General features: G+C 41.2%; 1 protein-coding gene and 1 long non-coding RNA gene across 8 annotated transcripts in view; one reads left to right on the forward strand and one right to left on the reverse strand.

Moving 5' to 3' along the window:
- The window catches only part of Tjp1 (tight junction protein 1), a 207598-nt gene extending 203563 nt beyond the window's left edge, over window positions 1-4035 (reverse strand). For 6 of the 7 annotated variants that reach the window (XM_013075100.3, XM_087188282.1, XM_013075099.3 and 3 more), the window contains exon 1: window positions 3839-4035. In XM_013075100.3, the coding sequence (XP_012930554.3) occupies window positions 3839-4008 (170 nt within the window). In that variant the 5' untranslated portion in view covers window positions 4009-4035. Of the gene's footprint in view, window positions 1-3286; window positions 3380-3838 lie in introns of those variants that run through there. The other variant, XM_021264738.2, reaches the window with a different exon arrangement.
- Window positions 3838-23125, forward strand: part of LOC110350721 (uncharacterized) — a 78868-nt gene continuing 59580 nt past the window's right edge. The window contains exon 1 of the long non-coding RNA XR_002397461.2: window positions 3838-3915. This is a non-coding gene — a long non-coding RNA (uncharacterized LOC110350721). The remainder of the gene's footprint in view (window positions 3916-23125) is intronic.

Raw genomic sequence — 23125 nt, forward strand, 5'->3', positions numbered from 1 at the left:
GGCCCGTGGGTGGGCCATGGATCACCCTTGGAGAAACATGTCCTTTGGGGTACTTCCCAGTCATTCCATACCTACTTCCAGCTGTCCTTTCTTCCCCGATTGTCATCTTCCTGCTTGGTTGTCTTTTTAACTCAACCAGTGTAAGACCTGATGCCTGACCTTGGGCAAGGCAGTGACCTCATTAGTAAAACTGCGAAATGATGGCATCTACCTCATAGGTTAAATGACAGGATGCTTACGCTGGGTCTACCAGTAGTCACTCAATGAAATACTTCAGAATGTGATTGCTGGATGGCTACCTGAATGAGCACATAGATACTACGTGGCTTTCAATGACCACCTACTCACATGACCAGGAAAAAGTTTCTAGAACTAGGAAAAAAATGAAATGACAATCTTTCTTCTCCCGAAGATCAGTGTACACACTCCTAAGAGCCCTTGATGCAAAAACGAAGACTGTTGGCAACAATGCAATTGTTATGAGATTTTTCACATTTCACATAAAATAGGAGTAATTATTATTTGGGCCTCAACTCTGCTGAAGAGCAGGGTGAACGCCACCTCATTGAGAATGTCCCCTTAGTTAGAACCTGGGTCTGTGCAGATGTAATGATATTAAAGTCTTGAGATGAGATCATCCTGGATTATCCAGGTGGGCCCTAATCCAATGACAAGCATACGTATGGAGACAGAAGAGAAGACAGACACAGGGAAAGGCCAAGGGAAGATGGAGGCAGAGGCTGGGGTGATGAGTCCACAAAGAACGCCTGGAGCCACGAGAAACAGGAAGAGGCCAAGAAGGACCTCCCCTAGAGCCTCGGAGGGAGTGTGGCCCTGCCAACACCTTGATTTTGGACTTCCAGCTTCCAAAACTGTGAAAATATAAAGCCATTAAGTTTGTGGCCATGTGTTCTAGTGGCCCTAGGAAATACAGTGCCCACTGCTTCTCTTCATCACTGGTGATTACAGGAGGTCCCCAAAGAAGCCAGCAGGTTGCACAGACTTACTCCTGTCTGGGGTAGCAAGCCTTTATCCAGGTTCCTAAATGGTCATGATTCAGAACCACACTGCTCACACTCCTGCTTTCTGTTTCTAGGAGACAAGGAAAAGGGGTCAAGAAGAAGAGGGCTCCTGTAGGTTCCACCAATGTGGGTCTGTTTTTCTGCTTCAGTTTCCACCTAAATTCGTCCACGAATATAATATTCCTTAATGGATTTCAAAAGCTGATCAGAAAAAGACGCTGTAAGAAGGAAAGCTGATGGGCACAGATGCAAAACTACATGGAAGTGTGGGAACAAAGCACTAGATCTTTCCTCTTTATCCTTTACACAGGTGTGGTCTTTTCAGGCACACAGCCTTTCACCCAGACAGCAATAATGTAAAGAGAGAAACAGTGCACACATTTTCATAAACATCTTTGCACACATCTTTATCTACGCCATGGCCAGTTTTCAGAGTATGACCTCAAAAATTTCATACGTGGGCACACGCTGGTGCAGGCCAAGGTCTGACCGGCATTGGTGACGTGTGCTAGGGATTCCCACCCTCCACTCAGGAGTTGGGACTTCCATCCTCCTATCTGCTAGGCACACAACATAGCCTTACATCTCAAATTCTCCACATGCATTTACTACGACACTGCCAAAATGAAATGCTGTCTAGAAAAAATTCCAGAGAAAATAAGAGATAAATGAATCAGGCAGCACAATATGCTCTAACTAAAAAAAAAAAAAGTAAGAGATTATATATCTGTGTTGAAAAGTACTACCCACTCTGGAGAGTCTTTGTGGAGTACGCTTTTCTCTTCACTACCATTTGTATGGAGTGGAAACTCTGAAAACACTCATCTAAGATCATGGAAAAGTTATACAAACCACCAGTCTTTTGCAGGCCATCTCTTAGTAAAATGGTTTTTAATCCCTGGCCCTAATGCACATCCTGCCTCCAATGTGAACTGCTATAACACAAACCTTACCTGGATTTTATTTCCTCTCTTCACACATTCTGTGTTGGGGGAATGTATTTTCAGAAGCTCCAAATGATAATAAAAAAATAAACCTATTTCCTAACTTTTTAATCAAATGCTGATCATATTCATGCCCAAGAGCTTCTCAAATATTATCTCCACATCTTTTTAAATTGAGCATTAAGAAAACAGATTTCCTTAACATTCTTTTCCAGCCATGCATTATTAAGAACTCATTTATCTATTTACTCAATAAATATTTACTGAGAAGCTATTTTCTACCAAAAACCAGTTGCAGGGGATTTAGTGACAGACTAAACAAACAAAACCCTTTCTGCATGCATCTTACATTCTAGTGGCGAGAGAGGAGATGTATCTATATGAAAAATAGGTAAAACACATAGTAATAGGTAAAAAACATAGTGTGTTGGATATTAACAAGTGTGTGGGAGAAATGCAGGGTAGAAGTGACAGCACTGGAGCTGATGTCTTTTCTCCCCACTGTACACCATCGACCCGAGAAGTCGTGGTCAAATATTATCTCCTTCATAAGAGGGACCTGCCCTTCATTTATTTGCTAACCATAATTATTTCTATCATTAGTATTATTATTATTCCTATTATTACTTTGTGGTCCTTACATAAAAGATAAGTGCTCTACCACTGAACTATATACCCCAACTACCCACCACATGGACATTTCTTAACTCCACTGCTGCCAACTTTCACCAGTCTAGTCTTCTATGTAATGTTCCTTGCTGTTCATCAAATTAAAATGCCTTTTGCAGAATAAATTTCTTCTTTTATTGTTAACAAATGAGGGAGGGCAGGGAGTAAGGCACCAACCTTTTCCAAGCATCTTTGTAGCCAGGCAGAGTAGTAGCTGCTGTGTAGTCCCTATCAGAATTACCCGGACAAACCCACGAGGCAGACAACAGGATTCTCATTTTATAGAAGGAAAACCAGATATTCTGGTAACGTGCTTACGGTCACACAGCAAGTGGCACAGCTGAAATCTGAGCTTTGCTGCTTGTACTGGTGGTCTCACTTTCCCCACTGACCACTATTGGCATTGTTTCAGTCATCTCTTTCTTGGTTGGTCAGTCTCCATGTACCTTGGATCATTCTTTCATGTTCTATACAACAGGAATTACTTTCTCCAAATACATAAAAGAAGCCTCGTTTTCTTTCTCTACAACTTTAGGATTAAATTGGACTATGTTCAATGGGATTGAATAAAACATTTACAACGACTACTAATTTTAAAATCAAAATGACCACCGACTATAACGGTCACTGGCCTCTTTTATCTGTACTCACCTTCCCTCTCCTTATTTCTCTGGTGCAAGAAGAGTAAGCCTAAATCTCAAGCCAGTGTCAACGGATTCCATACGGCACATTCAGAGGCTACCAGCGCAATCTACAATCTGATGGAGAGTAACTATGTAAGCCCCATCTAGATAACTTCCAGACATTTTCTTTACGGGTGTGCTTTTCCCGTTACCTCAATAACAGTTTCCAGGTCGAAGGAACCGGAACGCATGCGGATAAAATAACCGTCCCTGACAATGCAACGCTCATGTCACAACTTCACTCCCCTCGCCGGCCGTGAGAGCGGCTCGGACTTTACTATGCGCTCAGCCGCGGAGGGTTTCCGAGAAATACGTGACGGAAACGCTACGCGCGACCCGCACCGGCACAGTCCCAGGAGCCCGGCGATGGGCCGCGGCGGGCGGCCAGCTCGGAGGGAGGGCTGGCGGCGGAGGCCCGGCCGCAGGGTCGCGGCACAGCCGCCCGTGCAGGGGGCGCCCGGCCCGGCCCGGAAGTGGGCGCTGCGCCCCCGCCCGCCCGGCCGCCCGCCCGCGCGCTCACCACAGCTTCCTCTTGAGCGGCAGGAGGCTGCCGCGGTTGGAGGGGGTGACGCCGATGGCCATCTGCAGCACCGTCAGGTATTTCTGGTACTTCATCTTGTCCCCGCCCCGCTCGCGGGCAGGGCCCCGCCGCCGCCGCCGCCGCAGACACAGCCCCTCCAGGCGCCGCATAGATCAGCCCTGGGCCATCCGCCGCCGCCGCCGCCGCCCGAGCCCGCGCTCCCCGGCGCCGCGCCTTGCGTGGCCGCCGCTCCCGCTCCCGCCGCCGCCGCCGCCGCGCGCACCGCCTCCCGCTCCCGCGCCGCCGGGGACCCGCGGCGCACACCCGCAGCCCGGTGCGGCGCCGCCCACACTGCGCCCCGGGTCGCGGCCGTCGCCCGGCGGGGAGCGCGCTCCCTGCCCGGCATCCCGGGAAAGCGGGTTTACAAATTCGTGATTTCCTCCGGGGGCTTGTGAGTGGTTGACGGTTTTACATTTACATAATAGACATTGCAAATTCATTATAGAAGCGACCCTGACGTGTTGGCGACTTTACACTTACATATAACAGACATTGCATATTTATTATAGCTGTACCCTGACGCGTCGGACCATTTTACATTTATCTATAACAGCCATTGCATATTTGTTATTGATCCTACCGTAACGTATTGAAAGATTTTTACCTTTATATATAATATCAGACATTGCATATTTATTATACATGCGCGTATGCAGTCCTCATTGGCAGGGTAGTTCTGGATGGTGTAAAACTATCTCAGTAATCACAGAAAAATTAAGATTGTTCCATGACCTTTAAGATGTTGTCAATATTTTCAAAACTCTTAACTGACGCTTACACACATACGGGGAAAAGAAAAACATAACAAGAGCTAATGTGTTGATACGCTGCAATTTAAAGCATTACAGACGTTGAGAATGAAAATGTGTTTCTCTGTTAAAAAGTAACTATCAAGAGTAACCGGAACAGTGCTGTTTTCGTGTAACTGTTACGCACCTGGCCAGCACTTTCTGAGTGTTGGCAAAGCAGCACATTTAGATGACTCTGGGCATTGTATCCTTTGCGCTGCTTCTGATGGACAAACTCTCGGAGAGGGTCTGTAATGTCATTTGTAAGGGTGACCTCATTTCCTCCGCTAAGTCGCCATCTTTCTTGTCACCACCGTGTTCCTCACCTCAGTTCGGGTCACTAAGTTCTCCGGGCTTCCCTGTCTAGAGCCACAGCAAAGGCAGCATTCTCACAGTTGCCTAGTTCTGTACTTCTGTTATGGCTTGGATCTCAAACGTCCCGCAAGTTCTCCTGTGTGTGAAAAGCGATTGGATTGGATCGTGGGGCACCGTGCTCCTCAGGGGCTCAATCCACTCATGGATCCGCAGCAGGACTGCTGTTGCAGGCAGGCTCTGTCTCCCTCCCAGGCTCCTCCTTCCCTCTCCGCTTCCTGGCTGCCGCAGATGGAGCCCCTTTGCTCTGCAGTGCCCTTCCACCACGCCGTGTCTACCTTGGAGCCCGCTGATTGTGATCTGTACCCTGAGCCCAGTAGGCCTCTCCTCCTTCAAGCTGTGGGTGTCAGGTATTGTGTCCCAAGACAAATTAATTGATATTCCATTCTACTTTCACTTCACTTCCATCCTGATCATTTTTTGCCTTTGGTGCACTTTTATCTTTGTTAACCAATTTCCACTTCCCGTTATTCATTTTTATACAGTGCTGAGTGGATTTATCACTGAGAGAAAAGAAAGTGATGCAACTGTACACTTTGCTGTCGGTGCCTAAACTGAATAACCAATGCCAAGTCACTAGTCATGTGGGTATCTGTGATTTACCTAGCAGAGTTAGTGCTGTGTACATGTACTAGTACGTGCAGTTGTGCACAGCTAATACATATTTTGTGGTCCCTGAAATTTGAACTGTCTTACTGTGGACAAAAATATAAACAAAATATTAAGAAAAATGTAACAGCTGATATCAGGCATATCTGAACCTGTGCATCAAGGACTGCCTCGTGTGTGTGTGTGTTTGTGTGTGTGTGTATCTGTGTGTGACACGTATAATGACTATATGAAAACTACCAGTGATCACCAGGCAGAATTATCAAATGGTAACCCTCTCCCCTCACAGTGCATCCAATCAGGACCTCTATCTAAACAGTTAATTTTCAAATTAATTAGCACATAAGATTAGAACAAAACAATCTCCCTCTGGTTTGGGCTCTCAACATGATTTCACAGTCACTTAGGTGAGAAAGCAGCTCTAAACCTATTCTGCTTTCACTTACAGGGAGGTTTTAGCTCTCACACACAATGAGGAATTGGGAGATCTTTGACGCTTAAATGTCTGCCCACACACTGTACAGGACCTCAAAGCAGTACTTAGGAGAAAGATCAGGGTCTGGCATTTTGTAGTCCCCATTTCTTACGTATGCTTGGCCTTTTGCATCACCTTATCATACTGTTGGTAAGATATTTAGGTGAAGGATTTTCAAGACTGGAGGCTGAGGAACCCATTCAGGATAATGAGATAAAAAAGTTAATCTGAATTACTTCCAGAGTGGTGGAAAATCCATTTCTCCAAAAAAAGGAGAACATTGGCAAAGAAAAATGGTCAAAACCAGCCTTATCAGAACTCCACAAATTAGCCCGACCCTTGTATCTTAGCCACTTCCTTGTCACTGAGACACAATACCCAACAGCCACAACTTACAGGGGACAGGTTTATTTAGGCTGATGTTTTCAAGGCATGGTTGGCTGACTCCAAGGCAGAAGCTACATGCCAGAGGGGCATGGTGGAGGAGAGGGCTGCTCATGTCAGGGCAGCCAGGAAGCAGAGAGGGAAGACACCCTTCCAGGTCATGCCCCTCAGAGATCCACCTCCAACCAGGTCCGGCTCCTAACAGGAAGTCAGCCATAGAGCCCTGAGGTGCAGTCACCTTCTACACACATGAGAATTTGGGGGGATATTTTGGATCTAAACCATAACAGCTTGCAACCGTCTGAAGAGTTACTGAATTTCAAAGCAAAGTGCTGAATCTTGGTGAGAATGGTGAACTTTGTGGCATTTTGGCTTGACCAGTCTCCCTCCGCTCCTCCCAGTTCTTCAGTAGCCCTGTAACCGAACAGTCCCAAAACTACAGTGGATTTGAAAACCAGCACACTGGCCACCACTGAAGGGAAAAGAATGGGTTTAGATGACCTCAAAAGCTTCATCCCCAGAAAATTCATTTGACGTGTGTGGCAGCACCCTGAAAAGTTCCATTCTCGGAGTTTGTCTTTATTTGACCTGGCTCAGAACTCATTCTGTGAAAGCAGCCCTAACTCTAGGGCATTTGTTGAAGGCAATCAGTTGCAGTTGTTTCCCATCATGTCTCCCTGAGGTGGTGAAACCAGTTGGGATCATCGAGAAGGTAATGAAAAGATGAGGAAAAGTGGAAGATGTGAGTTCAGTTACTTGAAAATCTCTGACATATTCCTTGGAATCCAGAATGCTGTGCACACATGCAGGACTGTGCACATGTTTAGGAAACACATAAATTCTGCCTTTTTCATAATTACATGTAATTAAGTGTAAATATATTAAGCACTCCAATCAAAGGATAAAATTAGAGCTGGACAAAGGGTGCACATCTGTAATCCCACAACGCTAGGAGGATCACAAGTCTCAGCCCAACCTGGGCAAGTCAGCAACTTAGTGAGACCCTATCTCACAGTTAGAAAATAAGAAGGACTGGGGATGTAGCTGAGTACAAAATCCCTGTGTTCAATCCTTACTGTGACAAAAATATACATAAATGAAAAAGACAGAGTTTGGTGAAATTGATTCAAAACTAGGATCCCACCATATGCTGTTCGTAAAAGACACATTAAAGATACAAATAAGTTAAAAGTAAAAAAATGGAAAAACATTTTCTGTGCAAAAAGTAATACTGGAATGGATCTACTGGTATCAGGCAGAATAGACTTTCAGAAAAAAGTTGTTACTAGATTGAAAGGTCATTTTATAATGACAAAAATCTCCATCTATTAAGAAAATATAATGATCAGAAGCATATATGCATGGGACAACTGAACCCAAGAATATATGAAGAAAAACTGAAAGAATTGAAGAGAGAAATAGTTCAACAGTGATCCACTTTCCACAATGGATAAAACAAAGGGAAAGGTTAACAAGACATGAACAACACTATGAACCCAATAGACCCAGCCTGTCTCGAACATTCCACCCAACAATGGCAGAGTACTTCAAATACACAAGGAACCTCCTTCAGGATACATCATACATTAGGTCATGAAACAAGTTCTCAATGACTTCATTTTATTTTATTTTATTTTATTTATTTTGGTACTGGGGATTGAACTCAGTGCTGGTGAGCTACATCTGCAGCCCTCTCAGTGACTTTAAATTGAAGTCATACAGAGTATGTTCTCCAACCACAACGGAATTAAATTAGAATTCAGTAACAGAAGGAAATTTGAGAAACTCACAAATATGTAGAAATTAAACAGAACAGTTATAAGTAACCAAGAGAATGAAAAAGAAATCAATAAAATTTTGAAAAAAATTAGTGAATAAAAACAAAAGCACTATATAAACCCTGGATGTAGCTATGATATCCAATAAATATTCGTTGAATTTAAATGCTTAAACAAAAATTTATAGTTGACACAATAATGAATAAAATGAAACATTCATAGCCTACAGGTCTTTTGCTTGTTCTTTCACCTTAAGTAATTAGAACACAGAATAAATTAAACCTGAAGCAAGGAAAGGAAAAAATATAATAAAAATTAAAATGAAGAGAAAAATAATAGAGGAGGCCAACAAAATAAAAAAATTGATTCTCAGAAGATATTAATAAAAATGACAAACTTTAGCTAGACTAACAGAGAAAGAGAGAAAGAGAATGACTCAAATTACGAATTTGGAGTGAAAGGGTACATCTCTAACAACTTTGTAGAAATAAAAATGATTGTAAGAGAGTATAATGAGTCGTTATATACCAACAGATAACCTCAATGAATTGGAAAAAGTGAGTTAAACCAAACTACTGTAATTGACTCAAGAAGAAACAGTTTGAATAGAACTGTAACAAACAAAAAGAACTGGCAATAAAAAGCAAAGCCCAAATATTCCCACCCAGACAAGGAGCTCTGTGAGTTGTTCACTGCTTTATCTCCAGCGTGCAGAAGAGCACCTGCTGAATAGTAAGAACTCACTGAGGATTTGCTGAGCACATTCAGTGAGGACAGGAATGCAAGTGAAAGACTTCAGGACTTTCCATAGCACATACCACTTTTCTAAAGATGGAATATCCATAGTTTTGCATAGTGCAGAGGTAACTATTACAGTCCGAAAATGGACATCATTTTATGAAGTGGAAGAAATAAAAATGTGCTGTTCATTTTCTGAGGACAGCCAGTGCTTCAGAGGAAGATGAGGGACGGAGGCCCCAGGGAGTCTTTCCAGCCTGCCTCCCAACAAGTAGAATATCCAGGGTTACAGGAGCCGAACTTGTTGGCTACCTTTCTATAGGATAGACTTTAAAAAATGTTTTTAGGGTTTCATTAGTAATGTTTCCATCCATGCAGCATACAGTCACCGTGGGGAGTGGTTACACAAACATATTACAGCTTGTTTTTAATCCCTTTCCTCCTCCTACCCACTTGTCCAAGGGAGCAAGGGCGAAGGGTGAGGAGGAGAGGAAGGGGAAATGAGAGGAATAAAGATGTACCATGTACAGGAGCCCAGTAACCCCAATCAGTGTAAACACTCCATGCCATAACATGAGCTAACACAAATAGTATCAACAAGTATGAGAAAGAGGGTGAAAGAACCCAGGGAGAAGTGGGTGATTCCCAGACCTGTGAATCCTGGCTATGAGCAAAACACCTAATTCAGAACACCGACAGCCTTCTGGAAAACTTCGCCCAGCCTTGCAAGATATTTTCACCTCGCTTGTGCTCTAATCTTCAACAGGCTATTCCATCATTCAGTCAAGCCGGATGCTTCCGAAAGTGGACTCTATGGTCTGAAAGTTTGTGTCCCATGTGCTGATACCCTCACCCCCAAAGAGGGCACTAGGAAATGGGGCCAAAAGGAGGTGATTAAGTCAGAACACTCTTGAATGAGATTAGCAGCCTTATAAGAGAGGTTGTTTCCTCTTCTGCCGTATCAGGCTACAAGAAGAAGAGACCTTCTGTGGACCAGAAGTTTGTCCTCACCAAGCACAGAATCCACCAGTGCCTTGAAATTTGACTGCACAGCCTGCAAGAACTCGGAGAAATATGTCATTGTTGTTTATATAGTCACCAGTTTCTGGCTTTGCTTTTTTTTAATGGTAACCCAAATGGTCTAAAACAAACAGGGAACACGGTAAGATCAATGGGCCCAGTGCTATATTACATTGGCTGTGCAGTGAGCTTCCTGATCAGAAGCAATCCTGTATGATATAATAGTGGAAAAGATACTCAGTAGGTTCATGGATAGTAGATTTGGCATAAGTATTGTGGGCAGGGAAGGTAAATCTATATCCATATAAAGTATCAGTTCTACTAGGAACAAAAGGCTACTCCTTCCATCATGGAAGCATTTTAAGATAATCAACCTGCCACCAAGTAGCTGGCTAATTACCCCAGGGAATAGTTTCCTGTTGGGGCTCGATGTTGGTTTCTGCTGCTGGCAGATCCAGCACTCAGCAGTGACAGTGGTGATGTCAGTGTTGGAGAGTGGAAGTCCCTGTTGCTGAGTCTGGGCACAGCCTCCATCCCTGCTTTCATGGCCACTTTGTTCACGAGCTTATGGGGCAATAGAAGAAGGGACTGGAGAACGAGTCTGGCTGGTATCCACAGAACTGGTTATTTATCCACTCAATTACTAAAGACCTCTTCTGCAGAGGTCACCCTTTGGTGATCATTGATATGGGACACAAATATCTTGTCACCACTTTTTAAAATCATGTTCCTTCCAACACTACTCCACTGCTGGTGGGAGTGTAGACTGGTGCAACCACTGTGGAAATCAGTATGGAGATGCCACAAAGAACTAGGACTGGAAGTCCCATTTGACCCAGCTAGTCCCCTGCTGGGTATCTTCCCCAAAGAATTAAAAAAATCATACCACAGTGATATATGTGCACCCATGTTCCTAGCAGCACAGTTTGTAATAGCTAAACCTTGGAAACAGCCCAAATGCACATCAACTGGAGACTGGATAAAGAAAATGTGGTTTTTTAATAAAATGGAGTACTACTCAGCCTTAAAAAATGAGAAATTAGAGACATTTATAGCTAAATGGATGCACATTGAGGTGATACTCTTAAGTGAAATAAATAGGACACTCTTGTAAATACCAAATAGTTTCTAGTGTGAGAAACTGAAAGTATAAATAAGGAGTAAAAGATATAATAGATAATGTGAAATAGGAAGAAAAGAGGCAAAGGGAAAGTGGGAAGGGTAGGGGAAAGGAAAGAAGAGAGTGGAATTAATATGAGAAAATGAAAAAATGGAAACAAAGTCTTTGTAAATAGGGAGGGATGGAGGGGTTGAAGAGAGGGCGGGGGAATGGGGGAAAAATAAGAACCAGGAGAGATTATGTAAAGGTGCAAATTTCCAAGGATGAATGTCATTATATTGTATACCTTAAATGTACCAATAAAATTAATTTTAAAAATCATGTTCCTTCCAAGTTTCATCCAGCCAAACCACTGGCCAAAGCCCATGAATCAGTTAATAGTTCAGTCTGGCCATTTCATCTCTCAAGCAAAATGAACAAATTCAAGCGCTTGAGTTTCTGCCCCTGGGGGGATTTTCCTACACAGTGTCCTTCAGGGATGTCCCAGAAAAGGGATGCAGTGCTGAACTGATCACTTTCATGTAGAACCATCTGTAAACCAAGCCCGAGTCTTCTCTTCCTCTTTGTCAACTGATTGTAGAGAATTCCTGCATGAGGCCATAGGTGCAGATGAAAGAGATGGAATTGTAGGAAGTGTGAAGACCATGGGAATTTGGGCACTTTTTCATGTAACTTACTTGCACTCTCAGGGCCTGCCCAGAACCTTCTCATTCATACCTTATCCACTTGACGATAGAGTGCTGCTGTGTATGCCCACCTTCATGACTTGGTGGGTTACGTGGTAATTTGGTGGTTCATGGTTAGGTACTTAAGCTCTACTAAGTCTCAATAACAAGCCAAAATCTTTCTCAAAAGGAGAGTTGCTGTCTGTAGGGGATGAAGTTATGGTTCAGTTCACTCTCAGGGCCTGACAGAGCCTCCAAATACCTTCTCCTGACAACAAATGTACTAATTCGATCTACAAGATCAGATGGCCCAAGTGGCAGAGCAGCTTGCAAACCAACCCGGACCTGTTGTAGAACTTTCTCCTGTTCCAGGACCCTCTCAAGCCTAGCAGCTTTTTGTGTCACTTGGTGAATTGGCTAGAGTAGCACATCCAGTTGCCTTTAGAATTAAAAAAAGACCCACAGGGCATTGTCTTTTGGTAGTGGTAGTTATTAGAGAAGCAAGATGTAACAACTTATGCTTCATTTTACAAGGAATATTTCAATATGGCACATCACAGAACCCATAGAAATCTCACTGAGATAGAAGATCCCTGCATTTTAAAAAATCCTTCTTTACCACCCATGAATAATTCTAGAGTATTTCCTTCCTTTTGCTCACTAAGTCAAATCAGCATAATGCCATCAATGTAATGGGCCAGGATGATATCTTGAGGAAGGTAAATGTGATCAAGATCCCTGTGAACTAAATGATACAGGACTGAAGAGTTGATATTCCCATGTGGTGGGACATGCAAACTGTATTGCTGGCCTTACCAGCCGAAAGCAAGCTGCTTAATAATAGAAATGGAAAAAGAAAAGCATTCACCAAATCAATTGCTCCATACCAGTTACCAGAGGATGTGTTAATTTCCTCAAGCAATGAGATCACATCTGGTTCAACAGCTGTACTTGGAGTAATCACCTGGTTAAGCTTATAATTATCCATTGTAATTCTCCAAGATCCATCTGTCTTTTGCATAGGCAAAACAGGAGTTAAATGGGGATGTGGTAGGAATCACTGCCCCTCTATCTTTTAAGCCTTTGATTGCTTCACGAATCCTTGAAATCCTTCCAAGGGTGTGGTATTGCTTTTAGTTTATTACTTTTGCAAGTAGAGAAAGTTCTTGTGGCTTCCACTTGGCCTTTCCAACTATAGTAGCCCATACTTCACAAGTCAGGGGTCACATGGGGATTCTGCAAGTTGCTGGGATGTCTATTTCGATTTTTCATCCTAGGGCTGGGAAAATACCATGAAATGGGTTCAGGACCTCCCTGGGCCCACTGTGAAATGGACTTGGATAAGTCATTGATTATCTGCTGCAATGATCTCCTATCTCTGACTGATGGACCACCATGATATTTTGGGGCTCTTGCATATAGCATCAGTTTGGAATGTCTCATAATCTCTGAAAGTTCTGGTTATTTCCTTTGCTTCAATGCACTGTAAGCCTGGTAAAAGGCCAGGCTCCCTTGGAAAGGCTGACATTTTTGACAGGGTGCCAAGATGCTTCAGGGAATTATTTCAAGGGGTCCTGGGTCAAGTGATTCAAGCCTGAGAACTCATTCAAGAGCTGTGACTATTTGTATGATTCAAGTTAGACTTTTGTTCAGTTTACCTAGAACATTTATGCTCAGAGAATTTAGTAGGCTTCTGATCTATTTCGTGTCTAGGGAAATCACAGTCAATCAGCAAATGCCATACGTCTTTGAGTCAGATCATTCTGATTGCTGTGTTGGCTCTGCTGTTCATCATGAATGGTGACCACACTCATCTTGCCTTTGGTAACTGGATGCCACCATTTGACCCTACCAGTCTGGGATCCAATTATTGAAGTGTGAAATGGTCAAATCAGAGTAATTAACATATTTATAACTTCTTGTGGTGAGAATATTTAAAATCCTCTCTTTCAGCTACTTTGAAGTATACATTATTATGCAATAGAACCTTGCTATGCAGTAGGACACCAGAATTTGTATCTCATATCTAACTATAGTGTCAAACTCCACTACGCTCCCCTAGCCTCTGGCAACCACCATTCTGCTCTCCACTTCTACAAGTTTAACTGTTGTAGATTTCGCATTTTAGTGAGCTCTTATGGCGTTTGTCTCTCTGTGACTGTTAGAATGCATAACTTTGAGATGAAAACATTGGAATAATTGCAATAGGAAATCTAAAATGAGGTAAGAAAGACAAAAACAAAACATGGAATGGGTATGACAAATAGAAAAGATGTTTTCAAATTTAAACTCAAGTAAATATACAATATACATGGTGTCTTTAGAATGGTTCCTTGTTATGGCTTTAACATATGGTAACATTCATTACATTTCATGTAAATGAACTCAATGCTGTGGTTATGAGATAGATTTTCAGACTTGATGAAGACAAATTCCATCTGTATATTATTTAAAAAGAACATGTCTTGCCGGGGAGTTTGCGCAGTAGCTCTGCTCCCTGCCTTGCAAGCACAAGGTCCCGAGTTCAATCGCTGGTACAAAAAAAAAAAAAAGAAAAGAAAAGAAAAGAAAAAGAAAAAAAGAAACATGTCTTGAAAATACAAAGATACGATAAGCTAAAAGTTAAAGGATTAAATAAGGTACACCAACAAATTCTAAATTAAGGAAAGCTAATTTAACTGTGCTAAAACAAAAATAGTTTTAAAGGAACTAAAATAACACAAGTACAGGTCTCTTTGTTATGATAAACATTCCCATTTTATGGGAATATATGACAGTTTTAAATGTGTATATTCCCATGATATGCTGTCAAAGCAAACACTAGCAGAACTTCAAGAAGAAATAAGACAAATTTAGAGTCAAGTTTTTTTGTGTTATATCTGTCAGTTATTAATAGAAACAGTAAACAAAAATTAGTGAAGACATAAAGTATTTGAATAAGATAATAAAATTGACCAAGTGAAATATCTACCTAACTACTACAAAATTTATATTTTTCAGGCATACAGAACACTTGCTAAATATAGAGGAACTACAGAACAAATCTGAACACATTTCAAAGGTATAAAATTGTATAGAACTATTCTTAGATGATAACACAGTTAAGCTAGAAATCAGAAAAAATGGGAACAAGAAAAAAAAAGCCCACTATATTAGATATGATAAAAACAATCATGCATCAAAACAAAATTATAAAAATATTAGCAAATATTTTGAACAAAATTGTAATAAAATATTAGATATAAAATTATGACTTGCAGTAAAGAGGAGGATATTTATAACCTCAAAATGTGTATGTTCGGAAAGCCTGAAAATTAATTACCTGAACACTCATCTCTAAAAAGTTAGAGATATATTAGCAAGACGGAAATAATGAAGATAAAAGGTGAAATTTTTGAAGAGCTTGTAATAGAGAAGTCCAATAAAGCTGAAAGTTGCTTTGGTGAATTTAACAGGATTAAAAATCTATCAAGAAGGATTAAGAAACTAAGAAGTTAAATAGCCAAGATATAGAAACAGAAAACATACAGAGAGATACTGAAGATATTAGAAAGATAGTGTAAGATTAACATGAAATCTCTATACAAATAAACTTGAACAATTTAGGCACAATATATAAATTCATATACATATATATATATATATATATATATATATATATCTATCTTACCAAAATTTATCAGGAAGAAATAGGAAATCTACAATAAGGAATAGGAAATCTTGTAATTATGGTGCCCTAACATCACATTTGCTCATGACAGTCCCAGTTTACACCTATTATTAATATCCATTAATTATTTTCATAACCCCTTTAATTCTCAGAAGTGCTCCTGTTTGTAGGATAACCCATATGTTCATCTTTCCTGCTTATAATAATCACAGAAACTAAATCTGTGGTCCAAAAATGTTCCTCCTAAATACATTCCAGGCCCAGATTCATCAGCTAGTTCTACCACATATGAGGGAAGAAATAATTTTAATCTAAGGCAAACTCAGTACATAGAAAAAAAACTTCACACTGTGTCCTCATGTTGATGTCTGTGCAGCTGGTGGGTCAGTGACCTTTACCAATTTTATAGGATGACTTTTGACTGCTAGCAATGTGGCCTAGGGTATGAATCGGTTATGCTGGCATGGGTTTGGTTCCAAATAGATGGTTTAGCCTAGTGCCTGTGTAGCTTCTTCCACTATAGCCATTGTTGGAAGTGTCTGAAGATGTCACCGTGGCCAAGGCTGCAGGGGCTGTGCAACTGCACCACCAGCTGGGATGCAGCTTCTTTGCTAGGACAGGTTCACGGGCAGCTCACGAAACAGTGTGCTGACTGTAGACAGGCAGCAGCTGTTAGTTTCTGAGGGTCATGTGAGGATGGGGCCTCCCCATTAGACCCAAGTGGTATGGAACAGCATCCCTGGCAGTAGGGTGGGCTACCTGTCAGTGGCTGAGGGCTGCTCATGTGACTTCATGGAACCTCAGGAAATTTGTCCACATGCTTCCTCAGGGTTGAGAGGGAGCCAGAATCTGCTTCTCAGGGCCTCAGTTGGCAGAGCTTCTGCAAATGGGTTGCTCAACTGCTTCTTGGGTCTATAGGATGGGTGTTGCTGTCTGGTTGCTCTCCAGAGACATGGTGAGCTGAGCGACTCAGGATAGACTACCCTGCTGCTGCCTAGGTCATGAGTGGGTGGGGTCACTCATCTACTTCTCTGGGCCCCTGGGGCTGGAACTACTCAAGGTTGGCTGCCCACATACATTCTGATGCTGAGGTGTGGGCAAGCCATCGGCTGCTTCTCCAGGCAGGAAAAAGTGGGTGAAGCCAACTGGCTGCTTCCTGAGAGCCTCAGTGGGCCAGGTTGCTCAGGCCTGTGACCCAGCTGTTTCCAGAGACCAGTGATGCCTTGGCATGACACCTTACTGCTTCCTGGAGGCAGAAAATGAATCGGCAAGGCCATCTGGAGGCTTCTGGGGCAGTAAGAGGGTGGATAGGGATCCTTCGGGCTTCTGCAGGTCCAGCCACTCGAGGTGAGCTGCTACTGTGATTCCTTGGGCTGTGGGAGGCTGGCAGGGGCCTACTGGTTGGGTCAGCACAGCTGCTAGGGGAAGGTGCCCGGATGTTTCACTGGACCCCTGATGGGTGGTGTCCCAAGGTGGCTTCCTGCAGGAAGAGCCTGGATGGGGAGGGCACAATGGGGGCTGAACTGTGCCTTCTGGGCAGTGCATCAGTGGGTGACTAAACAGATGCTTCTAGTGTCTGTGGCATGAGTGAGTACTGCCTGGGACCTCCTGCTTACCCTTTCCCATCCCAGCAGAGTCCTTATAGCTTAGGGTTGACCTGAAGAGATTGGGTGAAAGATACTGTGTGCTTAGTTCTCTTCTTTAAAAGGCCATCATGTATCGCCATGTATGGAAAAATGGCCAATTTCATGTTGTCAAAGAAATGCAAAGCAAAGCAAAACAAAGTATCATCTCACCCCAGTTAGAATGAACATCATCAAAAAGATAAGAAACAAATGCTGGTAAGGATGAGGAGAAAGGGATGCTCTTATACACTGCTGGAGGGAAGGTATCTACTTACCCATCTGTCCACCAGACCAGGGCTATTCAGGTAGCTGCATGCAGTTGTGAGGAGCTCAGGCACTCCTTTCTGTCTGCTCTGCATTCTCCAGCATGTTACTCCATCTCCAAGTCACAAGGTGGCTGTCAGAGCTCCAACCAGTATGTCATAATTTAGGAGAACAGAAAAGGAAAGGCAAGGGGCAGATAGGCTTTACTCTTGAGCAACTTAGTTCCCAGCCTCCCTTCAGTTAAGGAGCTATTCAGTGAAATTTAAATGCAAGTTTTTGATTGGTGTTCCCTGTAACGCTCCTTAAAAAGGAAGTAACTTGCTGTTTCGCTCTTCACACTTTCCCCCTGAACAAAATATGAATTATGTTTATAAGAAAGGGGGAGAAATTGGGCTGGGGATTTAGCTCAGTGGTTCTGCCGCCTGTCTCACAAGTGCAAGGTCCCAAGTTCCATCCCCGGTACCAAAAAAGAAAAAAGAAAGAAAGAAAAAAAAGAGGGAGAAATAGTGGGTAAGCAGCTTACAGCCTTTGCCATACAGGCTCTTAATCATTTATTCATATTATCCATTTTAAAAAATAACTATTGTTAAAAAAATAAATAAATAACTGTTGTTTCATCCATACTTTTTGTTTTCTTCACTGTTTATAGGTAAATGATTGAAATTTATTTAGACTCCAGCCTTCATATCCTACAATCTGCTCAATAGTCCTGTGTCCCCACCCTGGATCAAATGAGCTTCATTTGTTTTTCTTTTATCTATAAATGGTATGACACCATCTGTTGTTTTCTGCATTTGACCCAGAGCAATGTCTGGCATCATTAGATTAATCAAGAGGTAGGAAGAGACAGGGTCGGGCATAGGTTAGTGGCACGAGTCACTTGGTAATTAAAAAGCCAGTATAACATTGGCTCCCTGCACAATGAAATATCCACTGCACAATTTCAACAAAATTCTGTTACGTTAATCAGCAGCCACGGGAAGCTCAGAATGTGCATCTAATTGTCAGATTGGTGCTGTGAATGATACGAGCTATTAAGTTTCATCACAATATAAAAGTCAGTTAAGGAAACATTTATTATGTGCTCCTTCTTAGCCTACCTCTTCACATAGGCTAAGTTCCTTCTAGAAAGTATCTGGATGGTAGAAATACAAGTGACTAAAGATAATAATTGATTTATTTAATCATTCTTTCCATTCAACCAGTAATTGTCAATGTATACTATTTGCCAGGCATTGTGCGAGTAGCCAGAGATACTGTAAAGTTGGAATTTCAAAAATTTAGACATTTCAGGGTTAAAGATATATTGAAAAGCTATAATGAATAGCAGAAAACTGAGACAAGGGATCTGAAATCAGCTTACATAGACCAATATCCCGGAAAGCCTGGCAGGTAATTAATAGCAGAAACTAAGCTTAGCTATTTTGTAATTCCCTTTTAGACACACAATATTAAATTGGAGATTCCGAGAAGACTCAGGCATTGGTTGTTAATATGGGATTTTGATATATACAAATTAGACAATCTTTTTGAGTGAATGAAAGAAATAGAGTAAGTCTCTTCCATGGTGTAGCATTGAAACAAGGTGTGGACAGTTCACTTCTCTGGAAAATGCAACAAAGAGGATGTCATTCACAGCCATATAGCTCAAAATTCCAATAGAATATTTTAAGCTTTAGTACAGCAATTTATATAAGAACTACAGACAAGAAAATTTAAAACCAAGAAAGCATTCATTACTTAAGGGTGGGTCGTGGTGGTGGGGGGGGACACTGGATTGTCAGAAATTGAGACTGAGTAATTAAAATTAACCAGTTGATACAATTGAAAGTCATAAATTTGGCAACTGCTGGTTCCAGGGCAGAAAAAGGGTGCCCATAAGAAGATACACAACCCAGAGCTGCCGAGGTCCTGTCGTCCAAGGGGTCTCCAGGGTGTGCTGTTTTGACACCATATCACTGCCCTATGCTTTTGACTTTGTAATATCGGTTGTTGGTTGGTTGACATTCCCTTTAGTCAGATGAATCATTTATAATCTCTAGAAAGTATAAAAACTCACAGTACTCTTACATAACTTGTGTTTAAATATAGCCATAATGATTTCCTGTACATACTCTGTTAATTTTTTAAATGATGTTTAAAGAGTTTAGAAGGATTTTATTTACCAAATTTATAATATTGATTTAGTAGATTGAGTGGTTTAAATGCTTAGGAAGATTTTGTTTCTTACATTTGTAAACCTCCCTTAATGTATTTGATATGTTTGAAAGGATCAATTGCATTAAAATCATACTTTGAAACAGCCAAAGGAATTTGATTGGTTAAATGCATAAATAATATTTAACATTAAATGTATGAGTTAGCTGTAAAGGAACAAATGAAAAGGATTATTTTATTTTAATTAAAATTATTAAAGTTTTACATAAAATAAAGGCTGCTAAGCTTGTATTATTAAGGTAAACAAGAGTTTTTACATTATGGCTATAATTATAGTATAGATTAAAATAAGTAATTATAAAAATTCTTTTCTGTGCACAAAGGCCCAACTAGGACTGTCAGAGCCCTAAGAAAAGCACCAAGTTCAAAGCAGGGTTCTGTAGTCACTAGGGTGTTAGAAGAAAAAAGATCTGCTTTTTAAAAATTATATATTGACAAATTATAGCTCTACATATTTATGTGGTGCAAAGGGAAGTTACAATGTTTTAATACAGTGCCAGATTAAGTCAACAACCCACCCATCACCTCAAACATTTGACATGTTTTGTGATGAGAACATTTGAAATCCTCCCTCCTGGCGACACTGGAAGGCATGGCACTCAACTATTAACTATATTTACCAGGCTCTGCAGCAGATCTCAGAAAAGAAAAAATCAAACAGATATCTTTAACTGAGGCTTTGTACCCTTTTGATCACCCTTTTCCTCTTCCCCATTCCTCAGCCTCTGATGACTGTCAACCTGCTCTCTGCTTCTATGAATGCAGTTGTTTTAGAATCCATGCTTTCTTTTTGTATTTGGCTTAGTACGTGTAGTACTATATACTGTTCTCTTACTCTACTGTAAATCCACTAGGAAAAACATAAGAGAAAATCTAGATGATATTGGTCTGAGCAAAGGTTAATATCTAAGGTATACGAGGAACTCACGGAATGTGCAGAAAGAAAACAAGTCTGACTCTGAAATGGCATGGGCCTGAATAGACATTTCTCAAAGGAAGATTTATGGAATGTTGATGTCACTAATCCTTAGGGAGATGCAAATTAAAACCACAATGGCTGCTAGGATGGCTATAATCAAAAAGAGGTCAACCTAAACAAAACAATCAGAGAGTCTGCAAATACTGATATTATTTGGGACAAGCAGAGTGTTGCAGTGAGAATACGCATGCATTGTAAACTATGGGTTTAGTCAAAGAGGTTGAGATAAGGGGAAGTTTTTAAAGACAAAAATGAGGAAGATTGCAGCAGATATTTTGAAACAACAAATCTTTGGGACAGTGATTAATAATAAGAGAGAGGCCTGGGCGTGGTGGCGCACACCTGTAGTCCCAGCACTCAGAAGGCTGAGGCAGGAGAACAGAGTCAAGGCCTGCTTGGGCTACTTAGAAAGACCCCGTCTCGAAAAACAAACAAGCAAGCAAACACAAATAACATGAGAGACATCACTTCAAAGTTGGATGGACAGTTACTGGCCAGTAGTACTTGCAGAAGTGGTTTTTATTCCAGGTTGTGGTGGTCTCTGTGCCAGCTTGTGATTCTGGCTGCCTTTTTTGATTGTGTCCACCATGCACCTTACATAGGAATTCTTGCTTTATAATCTACTGACTATATTGACTTTGGAGGGTTAGGATTGATATAAGCAACTTCATTTTAATTCTAACAATTTCACATTACTTTCACAAAGACAAAAAAACAAGTACCAATGAGCATGTGGAGAAAGAGAACCTCTCCTACCTTTTGGTGTGAATATAAATTAGTTATAGGAAACTGCAGGGAGAGTCTCAAAAAACGAAACCAAAACAAACAAAAACTAAGAAGCCAGGTGAGGTTGTGCATGCCTGTAATTCCAGCACTTGGGAGGGTGAGGCAGGAGGATCACCAAGAGTTTGAGGCCAGCCTGGGCTACTTAGTGAGTTCAAGGTCAGCCTGAACCAACAATAAAACAAGAACTAAGAATAGAACCACTCTGTGATCCACTAATTTCATTTCTAGGTATTTAACCAAATATTTGAAATCCACATGTCTAAAAGGTTATCTGCACACCCAAGAGGGGTGGGGGGATGGGGAGTGAGTATTTAATAGAGAGTTCCACTGCAGGAAGATGGAAAAGTCCTGCAGATGAGTAGTGACATGTAATGGCTGCAAAATACCATGAATGTACTTAACTTAACTAGATTGTACACCTAGAAATATAGTACTGAAAATGTAAGAATGTGAAAGTGGCAAATCAGTTTGTGGTATGTACATTTTACCATGATTTTAAAAATTACTTTAAAGAAAGACCAAAGTGAATCAATCAAACAGCTGATCTCAGAAGAAAAATAATTGAAGAGATAGTTAACTTTAAAAATTCTTGGAAAAATTGGGATATTGAATCCACAAAAAAGATTGGTTGTAATAAACAAGGACTAACTAGAGAGCAAGAAAGACTTGGTGCCAATTCCAATGTGATTGCCAGATAAAAAGTTCAGTGGATGGATTGAACATTCATGGCTAAGACCAGGCTAAATAAGAAATTTATTGAGATGTAGAAGAAGGAAAATATGGCCGTGCGTGGGGATACATGCCTGTAATCCCAGCACTTGGGAGGCTGAAACAGGAGGATTGCCATGAGTTTGAAGCCACCCTGAGCTACATAAGGAGCTAATTAAAGACCAGCCTGAACTGTACAGTGAGACCTTGTCTCCAAAAACAAACAAACAAACAAAACAAAACAAAACAAAACAAAACCCAAAAGACCAAAAAACCAGAAGGAGAGAGAAGAAGAGGAGGAGGAGGAAGATGGAAGATTGGATCCAGGACATTAAAAGTCTATCCAATAAGATTTCTAAAAGCAGAGAGCAAAAAGGAAATGAGAAAATAAAGAAATAAAAAGTGAATAATAGTTTTCTGGAGTGGATAAAGACAATTTCAGATTGCAAGGGCCCACCGTATGGGAATAGGATGTATGCAGACAGCCTCATACCTTGACCACATCTTGGAGAAATTTCAGAGGTCCAAAGATAGAAAGAATCCTAAAGGATTTTAAATACCAAAAGAGGTCATCTTCAAAAGAATGAGAAATGGGAAGATATCAGGTTTCTCATCAGCACACTGGTTACTGGAAGACAATACAGCAATGCCTCAGAATTTTCAGGAAAAGCCCTAAATCAAGTGTGGTCAAAATAAAATCATTCCAGATATGTGAAGGCTTGGAAAATTGACCACCAACAAGCCCATGTAAGAAATGATTTGAGGCAGAACACTAACCAGGGGAAAAGTGAATTCAAGAAAGAAGCAGGGATTGCTGAATATGCCTTAGATGAAGCAGAAAAACCTAAAAAGAAATCAGAAGAGAATCCATTGAGCTTTGGTATCTGGTGCACTTTTCTTTCATTGGTGAAAGTTTGGAGACTTAGAATTTCATCTCCTTTTCTTTGGGTATGAGCACATCATTTATTTCTGCAATTGTTAGTAACTGGTAGTTTGCATAGGTATATCCCCAAAGGCCCACATGTTAAA

The sequence above is a fragment of the Heterocephalus glaber genome, unplaced genomic scaffold (genome assembly GCF_053883595.1).
Source record: "Heterocephalus glaber isolate CG9 unplaced genomic scaffold, H.glaber_assembly_v1.0 deba00001531, whole genome shotgun sequence".
NCBI classification, from domain to species: Eukaryota; Metazoa; Chordata; class Mammalia; order Rodentia; family Bathyergidae; genus Heterocephalus; species Heterocephalus glaber.